At 45.4% G+C, this 22,332-nt stretch overlaps 1 protein-coding gene across 1 annotated transcript in view; it reads right to left on the bottom strand.

Annotated features, from left to right (window-relative positions):
• Positions 1-22,332, bottom strand: part of LOC129716290 (collagen alpha-6(VI) chain-like) — a 77,846-nt gene that overhangs the window by 28,996 nt on the left and 26,518 nt on the right. The window contains exons 7-9 of the mRNA XM_055666163.1: positions 19,585-20,163; positions 8,416-8,988; positions 2,181-2,536 (exon numbers count right to left, since the gene is read on the bottom strand). Coding sequence (XP_055522138.1) covers positions 2,181-2,536; positions 8,416-8,988; positions 19,585-20,163 — 1,508 coding nt within the window. The remainder of the gene's footprint in view (positions 1-2,180; positions 2,537-8,415; positions 8,989-19,584; positions 20,164-22,332) is intronic.

The raw sequence follows: 22,332 nt of genomic DNA, 5'->3' as shown, positions 1-22,332 counted from the left end.
TGAGTCCACGCCGAACTAGCGATCATCCCATACGATAGCACTAACCCTCACTCTTGGGGCAATTTCCAATCTCCAGAAGGCAACTGACCCTCAAATCTGACCGTCTTTGGAGTGTGGAAGGAAACCGGAGCACCTGAAGAAAACCCACAAGGTCACTGGGAGAATGTACAAATTCCACACAGACAGCACCCACGGTCAGGATTGAACCCAATTAAGCATGCAGGTACAGCAGGCAGTGAAGAAACCAAATGGCATGTTGGCCTTCATAGTGAGAGGATTTGATAGTGATAGGAGCAAGGAGGTCCTACTGCAGTTGTACAAGTCCCTGGTGAGACCACACCTAGAGTATTGTGTGCAATTTTGGTCTCCTAATTTGTGGAAGTACTTTCTTGCTATTGAGGGAGTGCAGCGTAGGTTCACCAGGTTTGTTCCCGGGATGACAGAAATGGCCTATGGTGAACGAATGGGTCAACGACTTGGAATCACTAACATTTAGAAGGATGAGAGGGATATCTTATGGAAACTTATAAAAATCTTAAGGCATTTGACAGGCTAGGTGGATGAAAAATTGTCCCCATGTTGGGGGAGTCCAGAACCAGGGGTCACAGGGACTGAGATGAGGGAAAACTTGTTCATGCAGAGTTGTGAATCTGTGGAATTGTCTGCCATAGAAGACAGGGGTGGAGGCCAATTCACTGGATTGGTTTCCAGAGAGAGTTGCACCACTCGAGTTCTACTGCTGCAACACTGCGCCACTACACAATCCCCCAATGCTTATTGTAGCAGATATACATAGTAACTGTAAATGTAAGCACATCTGCCAAATGATCATCTTTTCCAGGAACGGAAGGAAACAAAGACTAAATACAAGAATATTTCCAGGGGGCGAGAAATGATCTCACAAGCACTTCTCATCAATGCTATTAGATCATCGTTTGAATATCTGAACCTGGAGAGGGCATGCTTGCTGGTGAGTTTCACAATCATAGGGCCTGTCCCACTTGCGTGTCCTTGGCACGCAAATTACGCGACCGTTGAGGCGCACGGGCATCGTATGGCCGCGCGGGGCCGGTCCCACTGAGAAGCGCGGAGGGGTATGTAGTTGTGCGCGACATCGCACGGGGCTCCGAGATTTTTGTAGCGAACAAAATCTTTGCGCGCCAACAGCCTGTCGCGGAACAGACGGCCAAAGTGGGACAGGCCCAAGACCCTGGCGCGACGCAATGTCTCACCTCCAACAGCAGCAGAAGCAGGCAAACGATCGCCAAACTCGGCCTGGGGCTCACGGCCATTGCGGTCCGGATCCGCCCCCACTTCTACTCCCAGAGCGGGGCCAAGAAAATTGAAGATAGACACAAAATGCTGGAGTAACTCAGCGGGACCAGCAGCATCTCTCGAGAGAAGCAATGGGTGACGTTTCGGGTCAAGACCCTTCTTTCAGACTGAAGAAGAGTCTCGACACAAAACATCGCACATTGCTTCTCTCCAGAGATGCTGCCGGTCCCGCTGAGTTACTCTAGCATTTCGCTTCCATCTTCAAATGACGTCACGCGCTCCAGACGGCTGTGCGGTCGAATTAAGTCACGCGTGACCTTCACGGGACCATCGCGGCCATGAGGTCGCGTAATTAGCGTGCCAAGGACATGCAAGTGGGACAGGCCCTTATGACTGCTTCACAGGCAAACCTGGTTCTAATCTTGTTTGCCATCACCAATGTATGAGCACTGCTGCACTAATCAATGAATGACATTAATTAATGGTAGGTAGACAAAAGTGCTGGAGAAACTCAGCGCGTGCAGCAGCATCTATGGAGCAAAGGAAATAGGCAACGTTTTAGGCCGAAACCCTTAATGGTAGCCTTGCACCAGAGATTCTCAGGCAATAAATGGCCACTTCTCAGCTGAGATCATATCTGTCTACACTGGTATTACAATAGACATTGGACTATTTCTATCAATTTAAGTTCATTAATCATATGCAAAACAATCACAGTTTTGTTGCCACATGTATTAAAAAAATCCAAGGTCACAGCCAATACATGAAAATCCAAACAGTGCAATATGCTTATAGACAGGAGAAAAAAAAACCTCATCTGTGCCTTAGAAAATCAATGAGATGTTTTTGGCCGGATTAGTAAGTTTTTAAAAGGTATTACATTTAAATGATTAAAATATCCTTACCTTTGCAGTTGCAGTTGATCCCTTAAATCTGTCAATATATGATGACAATAACTCTGCATTCAGTTCAATTCTGTCGTCTGTTTGCAACTCCAGCAGTTTATTTACAATCAATGGGTTGAATTCTTCAAATTCAGTTTCAAAGACATTATGGCCACCGCTGCTTATTACATGAAAGGCCACTCTAATATTTAGCTGGGAAGCAGAAGCACAACAAATATTTTCCACAGAAGTGATTTTCTGTAATATTTGGCCAAGCTTTCCTTGCAGTATTTGTTGGTCAGTAAATATGTTCGGTAAACCAACTCCATGTGAAAGATCAAACCCCACTACAATATCAATTTTGCACGCTGGATCCTCTATAAAGTGAATAATAGAATTGCAGATTTATTTCAGTACATTTTGTACAGTAGGTTTCAAAGTTAATAACTTTAGACATTATACAGCTTTATATGGGTAAAAGATGTCAGATGAAAATAAGAGAATTAAGGTAAGGAAGGTAAATTCTAAATTTCGTTCTAATCCTCAAATATAAACAGTCAAAACATTAAAAGTGGGAGATTCAATGTTGATGATGTTACAGAGTCAAATTTGGAGCTTATGACACGACCATGATCTAGTACTTGTGCACCACAATTTTTACTTGCCAAATATCACCTGGAGTATTGTGTGCAGTTTTGGTCTCCAAATTTGAGGCAGGACATTCTTGCTATTGAGGGGAGTACAGCGTAGGTTCACGAGGTTAATTCCTGAGATGATGAGACTGTCATATGTTGATAGAAATTGTATACTCTGGAATTTAGAAGGATGAGAGGGCATCTTATTGAAACATATTTAAGATTATTAAGGGTTTGGACACGCTAGAGGCAGGAAACATTTTCCCGATGTTGAGGGAGTCCAGAACCAGGGGCCAAAGTTTAAGAATAAGTGCTAAGCCATTTAGAACACAGATAAGGAAAAACATTTTCACACAGAGGGTTGTGAATCTGTGGAATTATCTGCCTCAGAAGGCAGTGGAGGCCAATTCTCTGGATGCTTTCAAGAGAAAGTTAGATGGAGCTCTTAAAGATAGCGGAGTCAGGGGATATGTGGAGAAGGCAGGACGGGGTACTGATTGTGGATGATCAGCCATGATCACATTGAATGGCAGTGCTGTCTCAAAAGGCTGAATAGCCTCCTCCTGCACCTATTGTTTATTGTCAACTTACCATAAGCAAACATTGGCTAATGTCTGAGGGATTGAGCATTATCAGCAAGGGTCACTGCCTTAAGTGGCAAGTGTAAATGGAGAAAAGGTGTGTTTTAATGTGATTAAGAAGGGTAGCACAGTCAGCCCTGACTCTGAGCATATCCTGTATCAATATATAATAATAATAATAATAACTTTATTTGTTAAGCACCTTAAAAACAACCAAAGCTGACCAAAGTGCTGTACAGAAAAAAGAAAACAAGCAAGACATCATAAAACAGGCAGAACAACAGAACATACAACTAACACGAGGCGCATAAATTACATACAAAAATCCAAACAATAAATTAAAAAAAAAAAAAAAAAAAAAAACACCGCCGTCGAAGCTGCAGTCCCCGCAGGAAACGCCGCTCCAGCGCTGCTCCAGTTCGTTCGTAGGCCGCACAGAGAGGACGAAGATGCGGTTCGGAGAAAAACCGCATCTCCGACCAGGTAGGACTGGGGTTAAAAATAATTTCCCCCTTCCCCTCCCCCACCCACCACATAAAAGAAGACCTCCAACAGGACTAAAAATAAAAATAAATAAGGGTGAAAGGACGGACTGCAGGAGGAGCGGCCATACACAACGGCGCATCACCCCCGCAGTCCGCCATCTTGAATATGCACATTCAATCAAGATAGCAATCTTACATCTATGAAGTATAAAATCATAACTCTAGGTGAATAAGGCTAACTGAAATATTTTTATCATTACCACGAGTCAGACCTGCTACCTTAATGCACGCACGAGATGTAATTATTGCTATGCATATGCAGTGCTAAATCAATGCTTATATAGTTATATAGTTCATTTTTATATATATATATGTATGTGTGTGTGTGTGTGTGTGTGTATATATGCACACACACACATACATATTTATATATATATCTGTACAGGTGCACAACCTTTTATCCGGTGTTCCAGAAACCGAAAAGCTCCGAAAACCGGCCATTTTTTCCAGATGTCGCCTGCACACCAAAGCTCGCGTTTGGCGCCAAACCTGACCCAAAACGACCCACGGTCAACCCAGGTCTGTACTACTGTAGCGGCTGCCTCCTCCCTGGAGACCGGGAGACGCTTAAACATCTGTAAATCATTGCTTAAATGTTAGTCAGTTAGTTTGGAGGGCTTTTATGTGAAGGGGGGTGAAGGGGTAAACTTTAATTCTTAGTCCCCTACCTGGTCGGAGAGGCGGGGAGCGGTCAATGCCTTACCGAGTCGCCGTGCAGTAAACTCCGCAGCGCTGTGGCCGGTGGGGCCGCGGGCGGCGCAGGTTGTAGCTCCGACCCCGGCAACTCTACCCCTGGCTGCGAGGCGCTCCAAATCCAGCGCGGCCCGCGGCCGGACGCCCCAGCTCCGCGAATGTCGGGAGTCGGCGGCGTCGCAGCGCTGGGATACCAGCGGGGAGCGTTCAATGCCTTACCGGGTCGCCGTGCGGCAAGCTCCGGAGCGCTGTGGCCGCCGACACACAACATCGCGGAGCGTCGCTGGATTTGGAGCCGCGCAGCCAGGGGTAAAGTTGCCGGGGTCGGAGCTACAACCGGCGCCGCCCGCGGCCGGACGGAGCCCCCAGCTCCGCGGCTCCAAATCCAGCGACGCTCCACGAATGTTGGAAGAAGGCGGCCACAGCGCTCCGGAGCTTGCCGCACGGCGACCCGGTAAGGCATTGCCCGCTCCCCGCTGGTATCCCAGCGCTGCGACGTCGCCGACTCCCGACATTCGCGGAGCTGGGACGTCCGGCCGCGGGCCGCGCTGGATTTGGAGCGCCTCGCAGCCAGGGGTAGAGTTGCCGGGGTCGGAGCTACAACCGGCGCCGCCCGCGGCCGGACGGAGCCCCCAGCTCCGCGAGGTTGGGAGTCGCCGACCAGGTAGGTAGGGGACTAAGAATTAAAGTTTCCCCCTTCACCCCTACACCACCACCACCACATAAAATCCCTCCAAACTAACTGACTAACATTTATGCAATGATTCTCCCGGTCTCCGGGGAGGAGGCAGCTGCTCCAGACTTTTCAAACCGCCCGCGCTACCTACCTAATCTACGCTAAAAATCTTCCATTCTGAAATCCGAAAAAGTCCGAAATCCGACAAGTGTCTGGTCCCAAGGCTTTCGGATAAAAGGTTGTGCACCTGTATATGGATTTTAATATATATTATATAATTATATATAATTTAATATAGTATTATCCGATCTGATTAGCATACAAAATAAAGCTTTACACTGTATCTCGGTCCACGTGATAATAATGAACCTAAACCTAATCTTGGGGACCTTTTCAAACCAGAATTGTAATCACTCCCGCAGATTCGAATCATCGGACGCTGTTTAAAGCCCTCTATCCAATATACCAATAACTCAAATTCAGGTACTGTTCTATGTTCTAACAACATCAATGATTGGGATGAGAACATGCAGGTCAAGATTGCTGATGATACAAAAGTTAGTGGTTTTACAGATAGTGAAGATGGTTGTGAAAGATTGCAGGAGGATCTGGATCAATTGGCCAGGTGGGCTGAGGAATGGTTAATGGAATTTAATACAGAAAAGTGTTGGTTGTTGCATTTTGGAATGTCGAACAAGGGCAAGACATACGCAGTAAATGGTAGACCTCTGGGTAGTGTTGCAGAGCAGAGGGATCTAGGAGTACAGGTGCATGGTTCCTTGAAGGTTGAGTCGCAGGTAGATAAGGTGGTCAAAAAGGCTTTTGGCACTTTGGCCTTCATCAGTCACAGTATTGAATATAGAAGTTAGGAGGTCATGTTGCAGTTGTAGAAGACGTTGGTGAGACCGCATTTAGAATATTGTGTTCAGTTCTGGGCACCATGTTTTTTAAACGATTTACAAGGATGTCGCCAGAACGAGAGGGTGTGAGCTATAGGGAGGGGTTGAGTAGGGCGGGTCTCTATTCCATGGATTGGAGGAGGATGAGGGGAGATCTTATAGAGATATACAAAATCATGAGAGGAATAGATCGGGTAGATACACTGAGTCTTTTACCCAGTCGGGGAATCGAGGACCAGAGGACATAGGTTCAAGGTGAAGGGGAAAAGTTTTAATAGGAATCCGAGGTGTAACCTTTTTGTCCAGAGAGTGGTGGGTGTATGGAACAAGCTGCCAGAGGAGGTAGTTGAGGATGGGACTATCCCATTGTTTAAGAAACAGTTAGACAGGTACATGGACAGGACAGGTTTGGAGGGATATGGCCAAGCGCAGGCAAGTGGGACTAGTGTAGCTGGGACATTGTTGGCCGGTGTGGGCAAGATGTGCCGAAGGGCTTGTTTCCACACTGTATCACTCTATGATTCTATGACTTTAGATTAAAAAAGCAATCCCTTTGTCTTATAAAATATTCAGTATGTCCACCACATGTAAATCATTTCCACAATGTGCATCATTTACTGTACATATGCCTTGCAATAACTCATTAGAGCTGTCCCAATCGCACTTCTTAAACCTAGTAACTCTACCATCAAGAGGTACAGTGGCAGCACTCATATTGAAGCGATGCTTGAATGTTTCCCTTCCAAGCCTCACATCATTCTGATTAGTATTTCAAAACATTTATTTTCTTTGCCATCCACAACTACCTCCTCTGGCAGCCTTCGATCACTTGTTTACACTAGTTCTATGTTATCCTACTTTTTCATCCATTCCCTGCACATTTGTGGCAAGTTACAGAGGTCATTAGCCTACAAGTCTGCATGTCTTTGGGGTGTGGGAGGAAAGGCACGCAAACCACAGGGAGTACGTGCAAACTCGACAAAGACAGCACTATAACCATATAACAATTACAGCACAGAAACAGGCCAACTCGGCCCTTCTAGTCCGTGCCGAACACTCACTCTCACCTAGTCCCATCTACCTGCACTCAGACCATAACCCTCCATTCCTTTCCCATCCATATAACTATCCAATTTATTTTTAAATGATAAAAACGAACCTGCCTCCACCTCCTCTGTACTCCCTCATTTCCACACATGTTACCACTGTCTGAGTCGAAGAAGCTCCCTGGCACTGTGAGGCAAACTTTTGTACCAGCTGTGCTCACTGTGCTGTCCTCGTCTCACCACTTCCTACTTTTCAATGGAAAATGCACACATGCCACGCAAGCACTGGCCTCTTCCTCCTCATAGAAACATAGAAACATAGAAATTAGGTGCAGGAGTAGGCCATTTCGGCCCTTCGAGCCTGCACCGCCATTCAATATGATCATGGCTGATCATCCAACTCAGTATCCTGTACCTGCCTTCTCTCCATACCCCTGATCCCTTTAGCCACAATGGCCACATCTAACTCCCTCTTAAATATAGCCAAGGAACTGGTCTCAACTACCTTCTGTGGCAGAGAATTCCACAGATTCACCACTCTCTGTGTGAAAAATGTTTTCTCATCTCGGTCCTAAAAGATTTCCCCCTTATCCTTAAACTGTGACCCCTTGTCCTGGACTTCCCCAACATCGGGAACAATCTTCCTGCATCTAGCCTGTCCAACCCCTTAAGAATTTTGTAAGTTTCTATAAGATCCCCCCCCAATCTTCTAAATTCTAGCAAGTATAAGCCAAGTCTATCCAGTCTTTCTTCAGTCTTTCTTCATAAGACAGTCCTGCCATCCCAGGAATCAGTCTGGTGAACCTTCTCTGTACTCCCTCTATGGCAATAATGTCCTTCCTCAGATTTGGAGACCAAAACTGTACCCAATACTCCAGGTGAGGTCTCACCAAGACTCTGTACAACTGCAGTAGAACCTCCCTGCTCCTATACTCAAATCATGAAACATGACAGGGTTAATTCCTGGGGAATAATAGGTTTGGGATTGGATCGGGGTTTGGGATTAATAGGTTTGGGATTGGGGTAGGCGTTCAGAAAGCTTCACTATCATAAAGAAACAGCTGAACATGGACAAAACAATCTCACAGACAATATGTAGCTGGATTAATGATTCACATCAAAATTCATTAGAGACAGTCGTTTTAAGCACAACTTTAGACCATGTGTCATCAATAACGTACCTTTTGGAGGAGGGATCGGAGTACAAATTTTACGGACAATTCTTCTTTTAATTTTAGTTAGCTCTTGGAAATCTTTCATATAGATTTTTCTGTCTACCACTCCAGTGATTTTCAGAAGCTCATTGTGGTTTGCATGTTGAGTACCCAGTGCAAATATGTTAATGTGCTGTTTCCTCAGATCATTTGTTGCAGCCACCACACTGTCGCTAGATTTCCCCGCTGTGAACACCAGTAGGTACTGGGGAACCTTCTCTTTCCTGCGACTTCCCATCTTTGGCTGGAAGAGGTCTCCCACATATCGTAATCCTGCCCCGGTGTCTGTTTTTCCGAGCAACTGGACCATTCCATCAATTCTGTCCCCTATTGTGTCGTGTGAATAAGACTCATTCAAGTAGATTTCGGTCTTTTGCCCAGTGCCGTACTGGGCTATTGCAAACTGGAAGCGATCATCGCCAATGTCAAACAAGTTGATGAAGTCTTTCAAGGTATTCTTCAACATCTGGAAATTGACGTCATTGATCGCTGCTGAGCCATCCAGCAGGAAAACAATGTCTGCTTTCTCGATATCACATCCTGCATTCAATAAAAACATAATCAGACAGCAGTCAGAGCATTGAAAGTTCATGCGATCTACAGTTTAATAACACAGCAACGTCAATTAAAATCCACAGATGAAAGAAAACTCAATCTTTATGGTGGATCATTCTTCAGAACAAGGAAATGGGACCTAAAGTGCTTTCATGGGCTGTACAAGACACAGCCAGGATAAGAGGTTCCTCTCACCAAGGTAATTAAAATATATTCGTTTTTTTTTAATTTGCAAATAGTGGGTTATGCCCCTGTCCCACTTAGGAAACCTGAACGGAAACCTCTGGAGACTTTGCGCCCCACCCAAGGTTTCCGTCCGGTTCCCGGAGGTTGCAGGTGGTTGCCGGAGGTTGCAGGGAGTGGAAGCAGGTAGGGAGACTAACAAAAACCTCCGGGAACCGCACGGAAATCTTGGGTGGGGCGCAAAGTCTCCAGAGGTTTCCGTTCAGGTTTCCTAAGTGGGACAGGGGCATTATGTGCTTGATGAAGACCTCACCTCTGTACGCTTATTCTCACATTCTGGACAACGTATATATGCAATTACTGCTGGGCTGCATATTTATATATGTTTTCTCAAGCTTAAGAAATGTGCTCTGCTGTATCTTAGCTAAGAAACTGTATTTCCCTTCTGACAGTAAGAAATTCAGCTGTACAGCGAGAAAATAAAACCACTCAGTGTTAAACCATGCGTCTTGAGCATGTCATAAGGTCATAAGTGATAGGAGTAGAATTAGGCCATTCGGCCCATCAAGTCTACTCAGCCATACAATCGTGGCTGATCTATCCCTCCCTCCTAACCCCATTCTCCTGCCTTCTCCCCATCCCCTCTGATACCTGTGCGTATCAAAAATATGTCGATCTCAGCCTTAAAAATATTCACTGACAGCCTCTGCCTTTTGTGGCAAGGAATTCCACAGATTAACTACCCTAAGATAACCCCATGTTATCTTATCTCATTTTTGCAGAAGTATGTACACAGCAGGCTTCCCCTGCAAAGAGTGGATAATCTGGCAGGCCCACGGTCAATATTTCTTACATGTATATACATGAAGTTATGGTTGATAAGGGGAGAGAAAGAAGATTTGGCTCCGTTAATCCCTTGGCATGATTTTTTTTTTGTGGGCAATGGAACGAATAGATCCTTGGAGAAAATATTACAAGTGCCAGAAGAAACAGATGTAGAACCACAGTGAGTGCGGGAACCCAAGCAAAATGTTCAGATAACATTTCACCCGTGCTAGTTGGGAAGTAAGGGCATTTCATACATCAGTTCTCAATGAAATGTCGACAAGAGAACTACATGCCAGACACTTCTGATTCTCTACTTGCTAATTCACCTATTTTTGTATCACCAGCAAACCTTGAAACAGTATGCCCCTCATCTATATAACTAATATAGATTATCTATATTACTAAAAGTCTGATCTTGACCACTTCCTGTTGTTCTGTTGAAACTGTTCTTGAATTTAGTGGCCTTGCACCCTGCTTGAAATGGAATTTCAAGGAATATCCGTGAGTCAACTGCCAGCCCACCAGCCATGAGTGACTGAGCCGCCAGCCCAAGAATCCATTTGGCCCACAATGTCCATACTAGCCCTTTGGAAACCAGTCCCTTCTGCCCACAACACCCATATTAGCGCTCCAGAAAGCCCTCCCCCCTTGCTACTAATAGTGTAATTGGTGGAGAGGTGGAATATTGCATTGGTGAATAGCCCATGCGATGCTGGGACCAAACGGGTCCCACTTAGTCTAGTAGATTATAAAAAGCTAAAGCCCCAGCACCCATCTCAGTGGTAAGCACTGGTTATTTACAGCAATCCAAAAATGACAATTTTTCGTAGTTATCAATTTTTGGTTTCTTATGTAATCCTCTATCTTAATTTGGTTTAGTTTAGTTTAGTTTAGTTTGGCCCACCGAGTCTGCACCAATTCCCTTTCAGTTTAGTTATAGAGGGCACATTAACACTATCCTAAACACACGAGGGACAATTTAGACTTCCCAAAATGCAACACCTCACATTTCTTTATGTATTGAATTCCATCAACCATTCCTCAGCCCACCTGGCCAATTGATCAAGTTCCAGCTGCAATTTTTCACATCCATCTTCATCATCTGCAAAACCCATTTTTGTATCATCTGCAAACTTGCTAATCTTGCCATGTATGTTCTCGTCCAAATCATTGATATAGATGACAAACAGTAATGGAACCAAATTTTGTAAGTTTCTATAAGAGCCCCCCTCAATCTTCTAACTTCTAGCGAGTAAAAGCCGAGTCTATCCATTCTTTCTTCACATGAAAGTCCTGACATCCTAGGAATCAGTCTGGTGAACCTTCTCTGTATTCCGTCTATGGCAAGAATGTCTTTCCTCAGATTAGGAGACCAAATCTGTACACAATACTCCAGGTATGGTCTCACCAAGACCCTGTACAACTGCAGTACAACCTCCCTGCTCCAATAGTCAAATCCATTTGCTATGAATGCTAACATGCCTGCTGCACATGCATGCCTACTTTCAATGACTGGTGTACCATGGCACCCTGGTCTCATTGCATCTCCCCTTTTCCAAATCTGCCACCATTCAGATAATAGTCTACTTTCCTGTTTTTTGCCACCAAAGTGGATAACCTCACATTTATCCACATTATACTGCATCTGCCATGCATTTGCCCACTCACCCAGCCTATCCAAGTCACCTTGCAGCCTCCTAGCATCCTCCTCACACCTAACATTTCCCCCCAGCTTCGTGTCATCCGCAAACTTGGAGATGTTGCATCCAATTCCCTCGTCCAGATCATTAATATATATCGTAAATAGCTGGGGTCCCAGCACTGAGCCTTGCGGTACCCCACTAGTCACTGCCTGCCATTGTGAAAAGGACCCGTTTACTCCTACTCTTTGCTTCCTGTTTGCCAGCCAGTTCTCTATCCACATCAATACTGAACCCCCAATACCATGCGCTTTAAGTTTGTATACTAATCTCTTATGTAGGAGCTTGTCGAAAGCCTTCTGGAAGTCCAGATATAACACATCCACTGGTTCTCCCTTATCCACTCTACTAGTTACATCCTCGAAAAATTCTATAAGATTCGTCAGACATGATTTACCTTTCATAAATCCATGCTGACTTTGCCCAGTGATTTCACCACTTTCCAAATGTGCTGCTATCCCATCTTTAATAACTGACTCCAGCAGTTTCCCCACTACCGACGTTAGACAAACTGGTCTATAATTCCCCGTTTTCTCTCTCCCTCACTTTTTAAAAAGTGGGGTTACATTAGCTACCCTCCAATCCTCAGGAACTACTCCAGAATCTAAAGAGTTTTGAAAAATTATCACTAATGCATCCACTATTTCTGCAGCTACTTCCTTAAGGACTCTGGGATGCAGCCTATCTGGCCCTGGGGATTTATCGGCCTTTAATCCATTCAATTTACCTAACACCACTTCCCAGCTAACCTGGATTTCACTCAGTTCCCCCATCTCATTTGACCCCCGATCCCCAGCTATTTCCAGCAGATTATTTATGTCTTCCTTAGTCAGAACCAAAGTAGTTATTCAACTGGTACACAAAATTGCTGGAGAAACTCAGCGGGTGCAGCAGCATCTATGGAGCGAAGAAAATAGGCGATGTTTCGGGCCGAAACCCTTCTTCAGACCAGTTATTCAATTGGTCTGCCATGTCTTTGTTCCCCTTGATCAATTCGCCTGTTTCTGACTGCAAAGGGACCTACATTTCTTTTAACTAATCTTTTTCTCTTCACATATCTATAAAAACATTTGCAGTCAGTTTTTAACTGTGGAGATGCTTACAAGTTGACGAAGAACAGTGTAGATGAGTTCTTTGGCGAGAAGATCTGCCTTGCAACATAGAAACATAGAAAATAGGTGCAATAGGAGGCCATTTCGCCCTTCGAGCCTGCACCGCCATTCATTGTGATCATGGCTGATCATCCACAATCAATAACCCATGCCTGCCTTCTCCCCGTATCCCTTCATTCCACTAGCCCCTAGAGCTCTATCTAACTCTTTTTTTTTTATATTCATCCAGTTAATTGGCCTCCACTACCTTCTATGGCAGAGAATTCCACAAATTCACAACTCTCTGGGTGAAAATTTATCCTTCCTTCTAATCTTCCAAGTTTAGAGATATAGCACAGAAACAGGCCCATCGGCCCACAGAATCCGCTCCGACCAGCGATACCCGCACATTAACACTATCCTACACACACTGGGAAAATTTTACATTTATACCAAGCAAATTAACCTACAAACCTGTACGTCTTTGGAGTGTGGGAGGAAACCAAACATCTTGGAGAAACCCATGTGGTCCCAAGGAGAATGTACAAACTCCGTACAGACAGCACCCGTAGTCTCTTGCGCTGCAAACGCTGTAATGCCCCTGTCCCACTTAGGAAACCTGCATGGAAACCTCTGCAGACTTTGCACCACACCCAAGGTTTCCGTATGGTTCCTGGAGGTTTTTGTCAGTCTCCCTACCTGCTACCACTACCTGCAACCTCCGGCAACCACCTGCAACCTCCGGGAACTGCACGGAAACCTTGGGTGGGGCGCAAAGTCTCCAGAGGTTTCTGTTCAGGTTTCCTAAGTGGGACAGGGACATTAGACAACAACTCTACCTCTGCTGCCCCAATATATTACTCCCAACTCTGTACATGTGAAGTGCAGGAAAAGTTATTATGAAGAAATACAATGATGAAGTCTGTGTGCAGATGCTTACAAGTTGACGAAGAACAGGGTGGAAGAATTCTTGGCTTGAGATAAGATCTGCCTTGATTTTAGACAGGAAATGCCTTTGAGCATTTCAGTCAGCATCAAACACTATTATAGCCAACTATTTCACAGATAGGCCATTGCTCTTGGTATGTCAATGTCTCTGCAGCTGCAGAATTCCAGCTAATAGCAGCAGAAGAATGCAAAAATACATGAGGCTAATCGAAACATGCACAGGCATGAAATAGCCACGTCAAAACAATTCTATTGATGGCCAGGAGTACATGAAAATATTTGGCTACATCATTTATATGCAGCGTTATTTAAATTTTAGCCTTGCATTTTCTCTTGGCTATCAATTGGGTTTTTTTGTATGCATTTTAACGCATAGCTGGTAGTTTGCAAAAGTTTTAAATGGTGTGTAATATTGCACAATAAACATGAACTGTAAAAATTATCTTTGAAAATACCTGCAAAGTTTTCAATTAAATCCTTTAGGAAAGGTATTCAGTGCCATATTTAATCTTGGAAATGGTACTTATTCACCTGCTTTTTTAAATGTGCTTTCATACTGTGCCCAGTGTTATTATCTGAAATGTGTGCAGCAGATTGCATTTACTATACCAGGTGTCAAGATTTCTCAATGCTTCCAAATGGGAAGTCCTTTAGTTCAGTTTAGTTTAGTGATACAGCACGGAAACAGGCTCTTTGGCCCACAAAGTCCATGCCGACCAGCGATCCCCACACACTAACACTATTCTACACACTAGGGACAATTGACAATTATACCAAGCCAATTAACCTACAAACCTGAAGGTGTTTGGAGTGCGGGAGAAAACTGGATCTCCCGGAGAAAACCGACACTGGTCACCGGGAAACTCCAAACAAACAGCACCTGCAGTCGGGATCGGACCAGGGTCCCTGGTGCTGTAAGGCAGCAACTCTACCCCTGCGCCACTGTGCCACATATTCAATCCCTTGAGCTGGTTCCAGTGTTTATTCAGTTCTCATCTAACCTGTACCTCAGTTCCTTTGATTTCTTTCTATTGCACGTCTGTGTAGATGGGGCATGTTGGTCAAGCTGGGCCGAAGGGCCTGGTTCCCTGCTGTAGAGCTCTAAGACTCTCTGCTTACACACTGTCTGACTAAAATTATCGATTACACTTTTGAAAATTTCAATAGGGTGGAAGTGAGTGTTGTAATCTAAATATCTGCATACCTGCTTCTACCTTTCATTGCCACATGGACTAATTCTATACTATTACTAAAAAAGAAAGTGAATGGCATGTTGGCCTTTATAACAAGAGGAGTGGAGTATAGGAGCAAAGAGGTCTTTCTGCAGTTGTACAGAGCCCTACTGAGACCACACCTGGAGTATTGTGTGCAGTTCTGGTCCCATAAGTTGAGGAAGGACATTCGTGTTATAGAGGGAGTGCAGCGTAGGTTTACAAGGTTAATTCCCGGGATGGCGGGACTGTCATATGTTGAGAGAATCGAGCGGCTGGGCTTGTACACTCAGATTTTAGGATGAGAGGAGATCTTATTGAAACATATAAGATTGTTAAGGGTTTGGACACACTAGAGGCAGGAAACATGTTCCCGATGTTGGGGGAGTCCAGAACCAGGGGCCACAGTTTAAGAATAAGGGGTAAGCCATTTAGAACGGAGATGAGGAAACATTTTTTCTCACGGAGAGTTGTGAGTCTGTGGAATTCTCTGCCTCAGAGGGCGGTGGAGGCCGGTTCTCTGGATACTTTCAAGAGAGAGCTAGGTAGGGCTCTTAAATATAGCGGAGTCAGGGGATATGGGGAGAAGGCAGGAATAGAGTACTGATTGGGGATGATCCATGATCACATTGAATGGTGGTGCTGGCTCGAAGGGCCGAATTACCTACTCCTGCACCTATTGTCTATTGTCTATTGTCTCTCGTCTTGTCCTCTTCTGGTTTGCGTTTTTTTTTAAATGCTCATAAATGGTACCGTATATCGCTAGTAATTTTTGCCACCTCACTCACCATTCTCCTCTGCTCCAAGTGCACCAAGTTTTGTTCCGATCGGTGGAAGATGTCAAAAGGTGTGAAGGTTTAAAAAATCGTGGTATCAGCAGATTGGTCTTCTCACCTGTCAGTCACCATGCAGGTAACGCCACTTCCGGCACCCGATGTGTTAATCATCGGGCAGGGCGAGGAGAACAAAGTCTCGGAGGCGGGGCTGAGCCCACAAGTTAGTGCTGATTGAGTGAGGAGAACGACCAGTGAAGTGACCAGCGCCCGCTGTGAGTCCCCATCGCACCTCCAACCCCTTCCCCCTCTGGTCCCCCCTCACTGACTCCTGCCCCCCTCCCCCGTAATACCGGATACTCCCCCATGGCTCGTCCCCGTCTTTTCTCAGAGATATCTACCCCCCTGCCCCCACATCCCTACCCCCCCACACTGCAAACCCCCACACACACACGCCCCTCCCTCCCACACAGCCCTCCCATCCACACACCCCTCACAACCCTCCCCCTGCCGACACACACACCCCGATCTCTCTCCCCCGCCCCTGCATCTTTACTGCACCTGCTGGAGGCTTTGGATGGCCCGACACAGCCCAGCTGGCGCGAGTCGGAGATGGTGGCGATGTCGCCAAACGGAAAGCGGAGACTCCCCGCGGAAGAGAACGGCCAGCGACGTGGCCAGCGCCCGCTGAGAGTCCCCATCGCGCACCCCCCCCCCCTTTCCCCCTGGTCTACTTCGCTGGCTCAAGCCCCCCTCACCCGTAATACAACACCCTCCCCATGGCTCTGCCCCGTCTTTAATCCGAGCTCTCTACCCCCCCCCCACTCCCCCCACTCCCCTCCTCCCACACGCACACCCCTCCCCCCCACACCCCAAACCCCCCCCCACACACACCTCCCTTCCACACACACCCCTCACAACCCTCCCCCTGCCCACACACACACCCCTCTCACACACCCCTCTCCTCCAAACCCCCCTCACCCACACAACCCCCCTCCCCCCTACAAAACCGCCCCCCACACACAACCCCCCTCCCCCCAACACACGCCCCCCCCCACCCACCAACCCCTCCTCCACAACACCCCCTGCCTAAACCTCCCCTCTGCCCACAACCCCCACCCACACATATCCCCCCAGCCATACACACACCTCTCCCCCCCCTCCCACACACCCCTCCCCCAAACCACCCCCTCCCCCACATCCTCCCTCCCACCCACACCCCGCACAAAGCGCACACCCCCCCTACGTTCCCCCCTCCTCCCCTCCCTCGCAATCCCCTCCAGCCCACATACACACTTCGTCTCCCACCCCACCCCACACAACCTCAATAGACAATAGACAATAGGTGCAGGAGTAGGCCATTCGGCCCTTTGAGCCAGCACCGCCGTTCAATGTGATCATCCCCAATCAGTGCCCCGTTCCTGAATTCTCCCCACATCCCCTGACTCCGCTATATTTAAAGAGCCCTCTCTAGCTCTCTCTTGAAAGCATCCAGAGAAGCCACCTCCACTGTCCTCTGAGGCAGAGAATTCCACAGACTCTGTGGTGATTCAGATTCAATTTTAATTGTCATTGTCAGTGTACAGTACAGAGACAACGAAATGCATTGGGTGCAATTAATTTTCAATGCATACAGTGACTGGAACCTAAGCAGGTCCCACTTAGTATAGTCTTATTTTTAAGTTGTTCCCTCTTGTTATCAGTTCCTGACCACAATCCATTGATTAATTTGAGGTAGGATCAGAGTATGTGTGGAACCAGGATGTGCAGAATACTCGAGAGAGAGAGAGAGAGAGAGAGAGAGAGAGAGCCCGATCCTCACAGAGGGGGCTGCCATTGGAAGTACATGCGCGCAATAGCTTGCTGTCCATCTGAGGGGCGATTACAATCCAAGGCAGGTTCAAGACTTCTCCTGGGGATTGGAGGAGCATTTCTGCTGGGATGTCCAGGACCGTCTTATGAAGAAAGACTGGATAGACTTGGTTTATACTCTCTAGAATTTAGGAGATTGAGGGGGGATCTTATAGAAACTTACAAAATTCTTAAGGGGTTGGACAGGCTAGATGCAGGAAGATTGTTCCCGATGTTGGGGAAGTCCAGGACAAGGGGTCACAGTTTAAGGATAAAGGGGAAATCCTTTAAAACCGAGATGAGAAGGACTTTTTTCACACAGAGAGTGGTGAATCTCTGGAACTCTCTGCCACAGAGGGTAGTTGAGGCCAGTTCATTGGCTATATTTAAGAGGGAGTTAGATGTGGCCCTTGTGGCTAAGGGGATTAGGGGGTATGGAGAGAAGGCAGGTACGGGATACTGAGTTGGATGATCAGCCATGATCATATTGAATGGCGGTGCAGGCTCGAAGGGCCGAATGGCCTACTCCTGCACCTAATTTCTATGTTTCTATGTTTCTATGCTCAAGATCCTTTACCTGGCTGCAGTGGGTTGGATCATTGAATTCATTGAATGATGAACTGGAATGAAAAGCTTCAGACACCATCAGCACCCAACCTGAATGTTTAGGGAATTCCACCGATTTGGACAAGAGTCCCATCTGCCTGCAGTTCTTGAACATGGGAAAATATGAGCAGCAAAATAGGCCCTCAAGCCTGCTCTGTCATTCCATACAATGTGGACAACCTATGCTGGCCTGTTCTGCCCATCTGTGGCAATCACTCATAGTCCTCAAATCCTTGATCGTTCAAACATTTATCACGCCACCTTAAATATATCCCAGGTTCTGGCCTCCACCACCTTTGGGGAGCACAGAATTCCAGTACTTCGCTGCACTCTAATAGAAGTAATTTTTCTGTGAGCTCAGTTTTAAATGACTGGTCCCCTAATTTGTAGCTTAGTCTCCTTGTTTGTAGCTCTCGTGGTAGTGGAAACATCCAAACATCTACCCTGTCAAGCCCCTTTATATCTTTGAATAAGGTCACTCCTTAGTATAGAAAAAAGAATCCTGGGGAAATTAATGACATATATTTATCAATATGAATAACAAAATGTTGAAATCATTTCTTGTTACCTGAATGCTTTGATCTAAGGATTGTAATGGATAAAATGATTTATATAGAAATTAATTTTCAACAACAAGACGACTTTTAAGCTTTGCTTTTAAACACATTTGGAAATAGTTTCAACGTTCCAACATTACCAACATTTAGGAATGTTGGATTCATCTTCAATAAATTATCGTACAGCTTTATTTAACCAGGTACTTCAGTCACTGAAACAATTTCTGCCTCACAGAATCAAGTAGCTGTTGTATTTATTACAAAAATAAATTCTGAAAAGATTCTGCATATCACTTTAACCCAATTAAATTAAAATGTGTCCACCATTTGGCATCCAAATCTAGAATTCAATGGCATGTTGTATTTTCAGGAGAGTGGTAGATTTAGCTCAGGGCTAACCGAATCAAGGGATATGGGAGAAAGCAAGAACAAGGTACTGATTTTAGATGATCAGCCATGACATTGCTCTCTCCCCTCCTCCCCCAACCTCCCCCCCCCCCCCACCTCTCCTCCTCCCCCCCCCCCCCCCCCCCCCCCCCCCCCCCCCCCCCCCCCTCCCTTTCTAGACGTGCGGATAGGGCGGTTATGGGGTAAAAGGAGCAAATTAATAATATTAATATATCAAGGGGTGTAGTTAGTGTGTGCGTGGGGGTGGTTAGTGTGTGTGACGCCGCATGCCCCCCCCCCCACAAACACGCGTTGGGGCAACAGACCCAACGGGTCTGCACTTGGTCTAGTAGTACTTAAATATCTCATTGGTTCCACTAATGTCATGATTTTTGTCCCATGTTTCCTCATAATACGTCTTACAGAATTACTGGTTACATACTCACCAGGTTTGGTTTGATTGCACAGCAACTGAGCGATTACTCTGGTTAACCCCTTCAAAGCACTGAAGTCCAAAGCAAAGTAGTACTTCTCTTCAAAACTTGTAATTGTCACAAGTTCGTTTTTGTTGGCGCCAGTTACACCAATGGCATAGACTCCCACGCCATTATCGTTCAAGGATTTAGCTATGTCTGGGATATCTTTTGCATCTCGGGCTGGTCCATCAGTAACGAGAATAACAAACTGGGCGACTTTTGTCCTGCTTCGCCCACCCTTTTCTAGAGTCAGAAGTTCTTTTGCAGCCTGTAGTGCCTTGGCAGTGTTCCTGGATCCACTTGTCTTCTTCTGTAATTGCAAAATTGCATCTCTCATTTCGGCTTTGCTTGTGAATTTATCAAGCTGGAATATAATCTGCGGGTTGTTCCCGTACAGAATGGCTCCAACTTGAACATTATCCCTGCCAATCTCCGAACGGTTTACCAGGGCTATCATAAAGTTCTTCATGTTTTCAAACTGAGGTGTGGTTATGTTGATCGAACCATCCATCACAAATACAACGTCTGCAACTTCAATTCTCTTGCATGCTATTAAACACAAAATCGGGAAAAAATAAGAACAAACAAGCAGCAGAAGCAAGAACAAACACTGCGTGATTGCTCAACTGTGAGAACGTAAATTCACCTTTTCACGGCCAAGTTTTTTATTGCATATACATGGCACCTGAGAAAGGATATATAAGCAGCCCATCAGAATAGTTCCAGGGTAACTATATAACCATATAACAATTACAGCACGGAAACAGGCCATCTCGGCCCTACAAGTCCGTGCCGAACAACTTATTTCCCTTAGTCCCACCTGCCTGCACTGATACCATAACCCTCCATTCCCTTCTCATCCATATGCCTATCCAATTTATTTTTAAATGTTACCAACGAACCTGCCTCCACCACTTCCACTGGAAGCTCATTCCACACCGCTACCACTCTCTGAGTAAAGAAGTTCCCCCTCATATTACCCCTAAACTTCTGTCCCTTAATTCTGAAGTCATGTCCGCTTGTTTGAATCTGCCCTATTCTCAAAGGGAAAAGCTTGTTCACATCAACTCTGTCTATCCCTCTCATCATTTTAAAGACCTCTATCAAGTCCCCCCTTAACCTTCTGCACTCCAGAGAATAAAGACCTAACTTATTCAACCTTTCTCTGTAACTTAGTTGTTGAAACCCAGGCAACATTCTAGTAAATCTCCTCTGTACGCTCTCTATTTTGTTGACATCCTTCCTATAATTGGGCGACCAAAATTGTACACCATACTCCAGATTTGGTCTCACCAATGCCTTGTACAATTTTAACATTACATCCCAACTTCTATACTCAGGTAATAATGTTTAAAATCAAACGGATTGAATTAATTGGCCTTTAATTTCAGTTAGTGTCATTAAAATTAAATATTAAAAACAATCTAACTGAGAAGCAAATTATTTCTTCCTCTGACTGACACCGGATAAAATTTAAACTGCAGCTAACCTATTAAGAGGTGACAAAAGGAAGGAATACTTTGTGCAAAGGGCATTAAATATTAGAAAAACTCTCTGGAAATAATTCCATGCACCACAGTTCTCTCTATCCCACCTTCCTCCACACCAATGCACCTCAAACTCTCCCTTCCCCCATCAACGACGTTATTTGGGCAAAGTCAAAGGAAAAATGGATCCAGATTTTGTAAGGAAAAACATGGGAACTTATTTCCAACTATACCACTAATACACTGAATCCAATTCACCATGAGATAAGGGATATTAAAATTGCCTCCCTCCCATTATCTAGGGTGTATAAATGGTTGAATCATAGTTGAGAACAACATGAGCCTGGAGAGTAAAGACTTTCAGACTCAAATGAATTGCCAGAGTTAAATAAGTTGCTTCGCTGAAGTTCTGTTCGGCTACACCCATAGAAGCAATCATAACTCAACTTTAGTAGAGAATGTCAACGGATAACCTAACCAGGCTCACTTCCTCAACATGGTTGATTGTAATTTAAATGTAGAAAATCAATGGTAAACTTCAGACACAATAATGGTAATTTCCCCCAAATTAGCTGTGAGCAGGACTCCCACCATTTCCTGTTCATACATTTTAGGAGCAGAATTAGGCCATTCATCCCATCAGGTCTAGTCCGCCATTCAATCATGGCTAACCTATCTTTCCCTCTGAACCCCATTCTCCTGCCATAGAAACATAGAAAATAGGTGCAGGAGTAGGCCATTCGGCCCTTCAAGCCTGCACTGCCATTCAATATGATCATGGCTGATCACCCATCTCAGTATCCTGTACCTGCCTTCTCTCCAAACCCCCTGATCCTTGGTTTATAAGTTGTAGAATTTAGGAGATTGAGAGGGGATCTTATAGAAACTTACAAAATTCTTAAGGGGTTGGACAGGCTAGATGCAGGAAGATTGTTCCCGATGTTGGGGAAGTCCAGGACAAGGGGTCACAGCTTAAGGATAAGGGGGAAATCCTTTAAAACCGAGATGAGGAGAACTTTTTTCACACAGAGAGTGGTGAATCTCTGGAACTCTCTGCCACAGAGGGTAGTTGAGGCCAGTTCATTGGCTATATTTAAGAGGGAGTTAGATGTGGCCCTTGTGGCCAAGGGGATCAGAGGGTATGGAGAAAGGGAAGGTACGGGATACTGAGTTGGATGATCAGCCATGATCATATTAAATGGCGGTGCAGGCTCGAAGGGCTGAATGGCCT

The sequence above is a fragment of the Leucoraja erinacea genome, chromosome 2 (genome assembly GCF_028641065.1).
Source record: "Leucoraja erinacea ecotype New England chromosome 2, Leri_hhj_1, whole genome shotgun sequence".
Classification (NCBI taxonomy): Eukaryota; Metazoa; Chordata; class Chondrichthyes; order Rajiformes; family Rajidae; genus Leucoraja; species Leucoraja erinaceus.
Note: the sequence above shows the minus strand (reverse complement) of the source record. Positions and strands in the feature narration are given on the sequence as shown.